Consider the following 11176-nt stretch of genomic DNA (forward strand, 5'->3'; position numbering starts at 1 on the left):
TTCTGTCTGTTTTTGCGCATATACTAAATGTGTCTCTGTACTGGACGAACTGGTTTATCAGCTTCCTAACGAAAAATGATAGTGCCACTCCTCTGTTTTGTAAATGTTTTTAGACAAGGAAATTTGGGTCACAAGCATTTTTTTTTACCTTTAGTTTTTTTCTTACTGAACAGTGTTTATTAAAATGAAAAGAACGCTTGACCTGGAGAAACAAAACAATGGATGTCAGTTTTCATGCATTTTGTTACCATAACATCTATACTATATCAGTACTTTATTTCTGTAACGATCGGACACTGGAGACGAGAGATCCAAGAGCAGTGTTTATTGGGTAATCCAAAAATCAAAATCCAAAACAAGCAGGGGGTCAAAACCATGAAATCAGTCAGGAACAAACAAACAGGAAACAAGAAACTAGAAAACACAAGGAACGCGAGGAAACTGGGTGATGGAAAATAAGGACTCCATGACACAGACAGAAAACAGACCGGTTTATATAGACAGGATAATGACGATGAAAGTGAAGACAGCTGAGTGCAATTAACAGGTGTGCAATTACCGTGATGAAGGGACAAGGCTTTGTGGGAAATGTAGTGCCTGCGGTTAGGTGCCTATGGGGAAGTGAGACCACTAGTGGACACCCAGGGAAACACAGACCAGACACCGTGACAGTACCCCCTCCTCTATGGAGCAGCTACCAGATGCTCCAACTGAACACAAGAGCAAACCAAGGAACACAGAGACCAGGAGGGAGGTGGACTGGTGGAGGATAAGGGGGAGGGACGGAGGGCCAGGTCCATAGATGGAAACAGAGAAAAACAAACAAAAAAAAACCCAACAATAAACAAACCACAAGAGCAGGAGGGAACAGAAAGTTCGGGGCCCAGGGCCGAGCCGACAGGGCAAGTATCCAGGGTGGATCAGGTGGAACTGGAGCAGTGCGGTCGAGACAGAAGCCCACCAGGGCGGGACAGAAGACCACCACATCCGTGCGGTCAAGGCAGAAGGCCACCAGGGTGGCGCAGAAGACCACCCCAGTGGGATCGATGGCACAGGAGAGCAAGTCTGGTTAGGCAAGTCTGAAATAGAGAACATGAACAGGGTGAGGGTGGCCTCCGTGGCCCTGAGGAGATGGTAGATGGTCTCCATAGCCATTACAGGGCAGGCGGTGAGTTCCTGGATGGCCTCCGTGGCCATGACAGGATAAGTCGAGCGCTCAGAGAGTTTGGCTGAGACATGGAGAGGCTCTGGTAGTTCAGCAGAGACGTAGAGAGGCTCTGGTAGATCTGTGGTGTCTTGACTGGATTCAGGAAGACCAACGGTGACTTGACTCTGCCCAGGAGGACCAACGGTGACTTGACTCTGCCCATGAAGGTCAACGGGAACCTGACTCTGCCCATGAAGGTCAATGGGAACCTGACTCTGCCCATGAAGGTCAACGGTGACTTGACTCTGCCCATGAAGGTCAACGGTGACTTGACTCTGCCCATGAAGGTCAAATGTGATTTATCTTTGCCCATGAAGATCCTGGATGGTTGACCCTCCAACGGGAACCTGACTCGACTCTGGAGGGTCAACCGGAACCTGACTCGACTCTGGAGGGTCAACCGGAACCTGACTCGACTCTGGAGGGTCAACGGGAACCTGACTCTGCCCGTGAAGGTCAACGGGAACCTGACTCTGCCCATGAAGGTCAACGGTGACTTATCTCTGCCCATGAAGGTCAACGGTGACTTGACTCTGCCCATGAAGGTCAACGGTGACTTGACTCTGCCCATGAAGATCCTGGATGGTTGACCCTCCAACGGGAACCTGACTCGACTCTGGAGGGTCAACGGGAACCTGACTCGACTCTGGAGGGTGAACGGGAACCTGACTCGACTCTGGAGGGTCAACGCGAACCTGACTCGACTCTGGAGGGTCAACACGAACCTGACTCTGCCCATGAAGGTCAACGGTGACTTGACTCTGTCCATGAAGGTCAACGGTGACTTGACTCTACCCATGAAGGTCAACTGTGATTTATCTTTGCCCATGAAGATCCTGGATGGTTGACCCTCCAACGGGAACCTGACTCTGCCCATGAAGGTCAACGGTGACTTGACTCTGCCCATGAAGGTCAACGGTGACTTGACTCTGCCCATGAAGGTCAACGGTGAGTTGACTCTACCCATGAAGGTCAAATGTGATTTATCTTTGCCCATGAAGATCCTGGATGGTTGACCCTCCAACGGGAACCTGACTCGACTCTGGAGGGTCAACGGGAACCTGACTCTGCCCATGAAGGTCAACGGTGACTTGACTCTGCCCATGAAGGTCAACGGTGACTTGACTCTGCCCATGAAGGTCAACTGGGATTTATCTTTGCCCATGAAGATCCTGGATGGTTGACCCTCCAACGGGAACCTGACTCGACTCTGGAGGGTCAACGGGAACCTGACTCGACTCTGGAGGGTCACCTGTGGCTGTCATCTTGCGCAGTGGTGCTGGGCTGGTGGCCATCTTGTGCAGTGGTGCTGGGCTTGCGACCACATTGTGCAGTGGCGCTGGGTTGGCGGTCCTCCTGTCTGTAGACCCCGATCTAGAGTTGGCCATCCCACCTGGAGAGATAGGTGTGGCTGGGGTATCCCACTGAGACCGATGTTGCAGGTACAGGATGAACCCCCAAAAATCAAAGACCTTCAGCTAATTCATTTCCCTCTCCGGCACCACCCACCCCCTTTGACGGAGAGTGGTTAATTTAAGGAATCTTCTCCTCCGTTCCTCCATACTGGCTGGGGAATGGACATAAATTCCCACACTGCTGGATCTGATCTAGATGGAGTCCTTCTGTAACGATCGGACACTGGAGACGAGAGATCCAAGAGCAGTGTTTATTGGGTAATCCGAAAATTAAAATCCAAAACAAGCAGGGGGTCAAAACCATGAAATCAGTCAGGAACAAAACAAACAGGAAACTAGAAAATACAAGGAACGCGAGGAAACTGGGTGACGGAAAATAAGGACTCAATGACACAGACAGAAAACAGACCGGTTTATATAGACAGGATAATGACGATGAAAGTGAAGACAGCTGAGTGCAATTAACAGGTGTGCAATTACCATGATGAAGGGACAAGGCTTTGTGGGAAATGTAGTGCCTGCGGTGAGGTGCCTATGGGGAAGTGAGACCACAAGTGGACACCCAGGGAAACACAGACCAGACACTGTGACAATTATAGGCTATCTTGGTCTATTTTACATAACAATCAGTGTTATTTAAACAGTTACCAGGTGTTATTTGCTTCCATTTCTTCCTCTGACTCACCTCATAATTGTTTCTGTAAAGAACAGGTCATGTGATGGCTGTCAGTCAGTCTGGTTAAGAAGACATTGCAGGATATTCCAGGTGCTCCACAAGCACACACACATAGCCTTTAGTAAGTGCACACTTTTTGTTGTATTTTATGCACGGGGAGTAAATGGTTAAATGATTTAGATGCGTTTTTAGGAGCAGAAATCAATAAAATTATTTTAAAAAATTAAATTAAATTTAGTTTAAAAAATGTATAATATCAAGATGAGGGTAATGAGGCCCATGCTGCAGTGAAGACCTGCCTGCAGTGTGAGATCTCTCTGTGTGAGCAGCATCTGCAGCCACATCTGCAACGTCCTGTGTACAGCACTCACTTGTTGGTGGAGCCACTGGAGGTGCCCTGCCCATGGGGGGGTATTCCGGTGTTACTGCATGGACGATAGGGAGTATGTCTGAGCAGATTGCATTTTGGAGGGACGGCATGCTCAACACCAAGTCAAAGGAGTGAGAAAAGTGGAGGAGGAATACAAATAAGCTTGGTTAATTGTCATCTTAAAATCATGATTTTAAACCAAGAAAAAAGCAATGTTTCAGGGGCCATTCACACAGAACGTAGGGAGTATGTCTGACCAGAATGTATCGAAAAATGCAAAGCTGCAAAAGATCAGAGGTCAATGCTCAAAGTTGTCCATGTGGCACGTAAACTTAGATAAACCGTGATTGTTTTAGTAGAGAATGTGGAATAGATAATTCATAGCTGAGACCCTGCACAGCCTAATTGAACTCAAGAAAGATCTCTGTAAGTAGGCATGTTAATATTAAAAAACTCCATCATGGGTCCCAATCTCACATTTAGATTTTAACCTAATCTAACCTAATAAGTGTGAACTAAATCAATATTTTAGATTTGTAATTTGCCTTGTTTAATAGTGCCATCTAGTGGCAACTTTTTTATAGGCTGTTTCTCTTTGTTGTTTAGTAAGCAGCCTATTAACCTTGGACAAAAACTTATCCTCTCCTAAACATCTATGAAGACTTATGGAAAGTGATGAAGGTCAAAAACAGCAAATATGATGACTTCTTAAAATATAAATGCAACCGTATACTTTCATAAAGACTCATTTTTACTGTGAAAAAAGAATATAAATGTATTACTCCCTGTTAAGTTGAAGTGGTGTCTTTTTCTGTGTTTTATTAGTAGTACTACTAGTGGTAGTTTTTAATGATTAAAATGTAATATATTTTACACAATGTTTCTCTGAACTTGTCTCAGAAAACTGATCTTAAATCAAATTATATAAAAACAGAATTTGTTTATTATTGTAGTCAGATCATATCAGATGCCTAGCCCGTTTCATTATGTTCTGTGCATTATGATTCTCTGTTATTTTACTCAGATATCCTGGAGCCTGGTTCATCATCCACCCTGTTCCCTCTGCACAGTTTCAGCACCAGAAAACACATTATTTTTCAAATACTGTACATTATTGTATCTATGCCCCGTCTCTCTCAAACCTGTTGTTTTCTACAAAGTCCCTCTTTCTGACAAGAGCAGTCTGCTCTGATTGGCCAACTGACACAGTGCATTGTGATTGGCTGAACACCGCAATCACTAGTGGGAAATGTAACGCCCCTTTCTATTATCATCAGCTTCATCTTTCAAAATAAATGTAAACACAGTTAAGAATGTCCTTGGTTTTATCATCAGTTTAAGCCCTAAAGGGCAACAGAGTGGCGTGACAGACACAGTGATGAAGCTCATATGTTTGTAGTACACAAGCCACGGAAGGTTAAGACAGCTGACTCCACACACTCTAACTCTCCCTCTCTCTCTCTCTCTCACACACACACACACACACACACACGCACTCACACGTAAAGTCAGAATTCCCTCCTCTCCTAGGTTCACGAAACGGTTGTCAATAAATGCTTTGCTGTTTTGTTGTAAGTAATCTTAAAGATTTCTAAATCCAATCTACAGTCGTGGCCAAAGTTTTGAGAATTACATAAATATTAGTTTTCAAAAAGTTTGCTGCTAAACTGCTTTTAGATCTTTGTTTCAGTTGTTTCTGTGATGTACTGAAATATAATTACAAGCACTTCATTCGTTTCAAAGGCTTTTATCGACAATTACATGAGATTTATGCAAAGAGTCAGTATTTGCAGAATTGGCCCTTCTTTTTCAGGACCTCTGCAATTCGACTGGGCATGCTCTCAATCAACTTCTGGGCCAAATCCTGACTGATAGCAACCCATTCTTTCATAATCACTTCTTGGAGTTTGTCAGAATTAGAGGGTTTTTGTTTGTCCACCCACCTCTTGAGGATTGACCACATGTTCTCAATGGGATTAAGATCTGGGGAGTTTCCAGGCCATGGACCCAAAATTTCAACATTCTGGTCCCCGAGCCACTTAGTTATCACTTTTGCCTTATGGCACGGTGCTCCATCGTGCTGGAAAATGCATTGTTCTTCACCAAACTGTTGTTGGATTGTTGGAAGAAATTGCTGTTGGAGGGTGTTTTGGTACCATTCTTTATTCATGGCTGTGTTTTTGGGCAGAATTGTGAGTGAGCCCTGTCCCTTGGATGAGAAGCAACCCCACACATGAATGGTGTCAGGATGCTTTACTGTTGGCATGACACAGGACTGATGGTAGGGCTCACCCTTTCTTCTCCGGACAAGCCTTTTTCCAGATGCCCCAAACAATCGGAAAGGGGCTTCATCTGAGAATATGACTTTGCCCCAGTCCTCAGCAGTCCATTCACTATACTTTCTGCAGAAGATCAATCTGTCCCTGATGTTTTTTTTTTGGAGAGTGGCTTCTTTGCTGCCCTTCTTGACACCAGGCCATCTTCCAAAAGTCTTCGCCTCACTGTGCATGCAGATATATATATATATGTTATAATATGAAAATAAATTAAATTAAATAAATCATGTACAGTCAAGCTGTCCTGCACCAGCTGATAAACCACTGTTGAGATGAAGCTTTCTCCTATTATTATAGATCTCACTGTTGGCAGCCCTTCCTTCAGCATCTAGGTTCAGGTATCCTTACTAAAGTAGTGCAGTTACTTTGTTTTTAAAATACACACACAATTTTAAAAATAGCCCTTTAATGGACTGGCCATCCGTTCAGGGTTTTCCCGCCTTTGGCCCAAGATGATTTGATTGATTTGAATTGATTTGAATATTTTATTTCGAGCTAAAGAAAAGAAAAACAGAAATATATATACATAGTAAAAGAGAGGGAAAAAAAAGACAAAATAATTTACATTACAGCTCGAAAAGGAGTGGGAAGAAGACAAGCTTATTGACTCCCACCCCTGTTCATAAACCCAAATAACAATAGACAACAACACTGCATATTTCTTACCAATTTACAAAACAACTATCAACCGAGTTGGTTACATATTAACAAATGCGACACTGCATTATACCAGGTCAACATTTACAGTATCTCACACGCTACAACCAGTGTATTATTTCTGTCTTCCATACAGAATTCATTACCATGTTGACATTACCGTTATTCATCATCACCATTATAACCCATATAGCATTACTCTGTATCAAAGTGTTTGAAATACTCCACTTTTATTCATGAAAGGTACAATAATCTCAGACCGATTGATGCTCATGTTAACAAGAATAGTCTTAATGATATGTGTTAAAAGGGATTTGGGGCTTTTCCTTCTTTTCTGTGACTGGACCTGCTGCCAGAGGGGACACAGGGTCATGTTAGGTTCCTGTTTTCTTCTGTATGCTTTCTACTGACTGTTGGCTATCATTTACAGCTACAAATGCCAGTTTGGCCATGCTGTTTACATCAAAGAAAGATTACATGGATTATTAGAGAAAGTGAGAGAGGGAGAGAGGGAGGTGAAGCTGGCGGAGTGGGTGGGAAGGGGAGGGTCTTGAGAGACAGGATGAGTACAGGAAGATCCGTAAGCTGTCAGATTCAGTGTTTCTCTAGAAGCTTTGACACTTTGCATCATTACACCTGGGAAACAGAGGGACAGCCTACTAAATCAGGTAGCTTTGCTATTTTTTCTTACTAAAAAGCTTAATAGCTTAATTTCATTTTATGTTACTCCAGAAGAAAGAAGCTTTAGTAAAAAAAAACAGTTTGTAACACACACAAGGTATTTTTGTCCTGTTTTCTTGTTAAATTCATCTATATTTCTATTAGAGTTATGCTTTTATAAGGTACAATAAGGTAAGAAAATTGTAATTATTTTTTTTTTAAATAAAGTCTATAAAAAGAATACTAACATTAAAGGATATTTAGATATTTTTACATGGAAATGTGTAAGGTAAGGTTTAGTGTGTAAAAATTTGGGGAGAATTAAGTTTTGTGAAGTTTGTGAAATAAAGCTATAGCTCAAGGACAGAACTGAGCAGAATTAGATCTTTAAGAGCGCACAAACATTGAGGTTTCACTCAAGACCAGACGCAAAGAAAGCTGACCTTTGTAAATGTCATTGCTTCATAAAGACTATAAACATGACCGGAATAGTAAATTAATGTGGTGAGTTGTGCCACTTAAGACCTGATATATACATACTTTACCTCCAAATTCTGAGATGAACCATTCTTAAGTTTCAGCACTTTGCTGTTTTAGCATGCCAAGGCACTGAGGAGAGAGAGGAGGTTCGGCCAATAAGCACCAGCAAAGGAGAGAAGGACAGAGGATCTGCGTATGGGAGAGAGGTCCTGCATGTTGTGGAACGTCAGGAGGGAAGTGAGAGCGTGTTAAAGACAGATGGTCTCTCAGTGGAGTTGTTCTTTTTTCTCTCTCTTTTTCTCACTCTCTCCTGGATGCTGCTCCCCTCAGCTGAAAGAGATCCAAAGTGTTACATCATGATCTTCATCCTTCACTGCTCCTCTTCATCCTCCCCCACACAAGCATACCTGTTGGCTTGCAGAGCTCTTCTTATCCACTCCCTCTCTCTTTGTCTTCTCACAGGTTGTCTATGATGATGGATTTAGGATGATGAGAAACCTCTAAGTGTCCTTGCCTTTGGTCCCCTACAGGCAATTTAACAAGCACAGAAGCAGCTCTTCTTCGGGAAACTGTGACAGACAGGAGGGTGACGACGAAATAGCGAGACAGAGAGTAAAAGTGTAAGTGAGGGTGAAAGACAGAACCAAGGATTTAAAGATCTATACCTTTTACAATAGCTCACAACTTCACAGTTTTTGAGGTATCCTTCACTTATTTTTTCTCGGTTTCCAGAAGACGACCTACTCGATCAAAGTGTAGGGAACATTTGCAACTAACTTCGTCTGAGATATCACAAGCTGAAATAATAAGACAATGCTGACCAGCTCTGGGTTGCCAATGCTAATACTAGCTACACTTCTGCTAATCGGCCCTCCAGTGGTCAGAGGGCAAAATGACACGGAGCCCATAGTACTGGAGGGGAAATGCCTGGTGGTCTGTGACTCCACACCCTCTTCAGAACCAGCAGGTAATGCGCTGGGGATGTCCGTGCGATCAGGTACTGGACGTGTGGCCTTCTCCGCCACACGGCAAACCAACCACGAGCCCACAGACATGAGCAATCGCACCATGATCATCTATTTTGACCAGGTAAGCAATCTTTCCACATTAAAATACTTTGTATGTTGTTTTGCCCTGTATAATTGGTTAGTTTTTGTTAGATCTTGGTGAACGTTGGTGGTCATTTTGACCAAGAGAGCAGTATCTTTCTTGCTCCGAGGCGAGGGGTGTACAGCTTCAACTTCCATGTGGTGAAGGCATACAACAGGCAAACCATACAGGTACACACTGGAAATTCTTTCTCGCGCTCTTAAAAATAAAGGTTCTTTATTGGCATCTATGGTTCCATGAAGAACTGTAACATTCATAGAAACTTCCATTGAAAAAAAGGTTATTTATAATGGGAAAAGGTTCACACTTTGAAAAATATATATATTTTAAGATTTGCTCACTGAAAGGTACTCTGTGGAGCCAAAAATGTCTCTTCCGTGGCATTGCTGTGAAAACCTATTTTCCTATTCACAGGTGAGTTTGATGTTGAACGGATGGCCAATGATCTCAGCCTTTGCTGGAGACCAGGATGTGACACGAGAAGCAGCCACAAATGCTGGGCTTGTGATCATGGAAAGAGGAGACAAGGCCTACCTCAAGCTAGAAAGGGGCAACCTAATGGGAGGCTGGAAGTACTCTACTTTTTCAGGCTTCCTGGTCTTTCCATTATGAAGGGAAGATGTGGAGGAGAGAGCACGACATGCTCTCTGGGGATTATTATTATTATTATTTATTTATTTTTTTTCAAAAATGGAAGTCACAGAAAAGGTCATATTTGTTCTTCCTCTTTTTTGTGGCAGTGCACAGAACATGAGAAGTAAAATGTTATATTTAAAAATTATTTATATTTTATTATTTTAAAAAATAAGATGAGACATGAATATACAGTATTTGAAATTATGTATATCAGAGGTTTCACAAACTTCAGTTACTGAAATCACTTTTAATTCAAATATGGCTTATCGACTTGATGTGAGATTTCTGTTTCTCATATGTTTGCCTGCTTATGGAGCTGTATGTTGTGTGTATTATAAAGCTTTTTAAAAATAAATCTCATTAAATCGAACCCCTTGACTAAAAATCTAAATTCCTTCTTGTTCTGTGTGAAATGAAACACGACTTGTCCTCAACCTGTTACTTCTGTGAATGAGGTGTTTTACCTCTTAACAACAGCTGTTTGTAAATATAGCTCTCAGCATCAGCTGGCACGGTTGACCAGGAATCATCACATATAGGAGCATAGGCATAATGGATAACGGATACGAACTACAGTGGCACTGGGCGAGCAAAGGCAGATGGAGTTTTTGGCAGGCAGACGTGCAAGTGTACACTGGACTCCTATGGACTATGCAGAGTGGGCTGTCACAGTCAATAAGTTACGCTGCATTGCTTTAAAGACACACACTTATTCACACATATGGAACAAAGAAAGAAAGAGAGCAGGAACGAGATAAGGGAAAAGGAAAAGAAACAGCAAGAACACAGTATTCATTTATTTTTCTAACATGTCTGTGAGCATTTGTTTTTGTATGAAAGACCACAGCATGCCACTTTAAGATAGGATAAAAAAGATTATCAAAGCCTGGTGTTTGTGATTTTTACAAAATAATAATGTTAAATAAGTTATCTGGATGTAAGTTATTTATCATTAATTTGTCCTAATAGTATCCAGTGCAGTATCCAGTATATGCAATGTTATTATGTAAATTTTTTGTTTATAAGTTGTCAATAGCAACAACTAATAATAATGTGAAATTTTTTTTTTATGTTTTAACATCATATTTGGTGTGGTGGCATTTAAATTATATTTTTTATTTGCAATGTTTTTTTTGTGTGTTTTTTTTTTTGCATAGCAAAATTGATAGACCTCTCATATAAAACATCAACAAATCTGTCTACCAAATTCAAAAATAACGTACCTTTGTATCCACCTATGACAAATAAATAATATATTATATTATAAAATGCGAACATCAATGTTTCATTTAGCATCACAAGCTTTAATGGGACATTTGGATACATTAGAAAAAATTGCGTAAAGCTATGTAAAAATGATGTCGTAAACATAAAATTATAATTTATTTACCCTTAAATAGTCATAATAAAAATCTCAATACATCTCCGTATAATTCTAACAAGCAAGCATCTCGAAACCCGGTGATAACAAGTAGGCCGCATTTAGTGCAGTCTCAACCATACTACCCGTACGACCGATACCCATTAAATGTCTCCCGCCCTGTAATTCCGCATATCGGAATGATAGACAACTACTTCCACCAATGGAAGGTTTGCCTTTTGACAGCCCCTCTGAGGATGGACCAATCA

General features: G+C 41.8%; 1 protein-coding gene across 3 annotated transcripts; it reads left to right on the plus strand.

The window, feature by feature from the left end:
• Window positions 1-7213: 7213 nt before the first annotated feature.
• LOC132096258 (cerebellin-1-like) lies at window positions 7214-9917 on the plus strand. Of its 3 annotated transcripts, XM_059501511.1 has the most exons (5): window positions 7214-7329; window positions 8332-8421; window positions 8534-8890; window positions 8962-9081; window positions 9326-9917. In XM_059501511.1, the coding sequence occupies exons 3-5, from the start codon at window positions 8615-8617 to the stop codon at window positions 9521-9523; spliced, it is 594 nt and encodes a 197-aa protein (XP_059357494.1). In that variant the 5' UTR covers window positions 7214-7329; window positions 8332-8421; window positions 8534-8614; the 3' UTR covers window positions 9524-9917. The 3 variants fall into 3 exon arrangements, with proteins under 3 accessions (XP_059357494.1, XP_059357492.1, XP_059357493.1); XM_059501509.1 differs by having other exon boundaries at window positions 7217-7329; window positions 8264-8890; XM_059501510.1 differs by lacking the exon at window positions 7214-7329 and having other exon boundaries at window positions 7529-8421.
• Window positions 9918-11176: the final 1259 nt, after the last annotated feature.

The sequence above is a fragment of the Carassius carassius genome, chromosome 20 (genome assembly GCF_963082965.1).
Source record: "Carassius carassius chromosome 20, fCarCar2.1, whole genome shotgun sequence".
Taxonomy (NCBI): domain Eukaryota; kingdom Metazoa; phylum Chordata; class Actinopteri; order Cypriniformes; family Cyprinidae; genus Carassius; species Carassius carassius.

Bases quoted from the DNA above. Each gene is read 5' to 3' on its own strand.
- LOC132096258 (XM_059501511.1), top strand. From the start codon at position 8,615: ATGCTGACCAGCTCTGGGTTGCCAATGCTAATACTAGCTACACTTCTG. The intron at 8,891-8,961 runs GTAAGCAATCTT...AGTTTTTGTTAG, and splicing joins TGATCATCTATTTTGACCAG to ATCTTGGTGAACGTTGGTGG. The intron at 9,082-9,325 runs GTACACACTGGA...TCCTATTCACAG, and splicing joins ACAACAGGCAAACCATACAG to GTGAGTTTGATGTTGAACGG.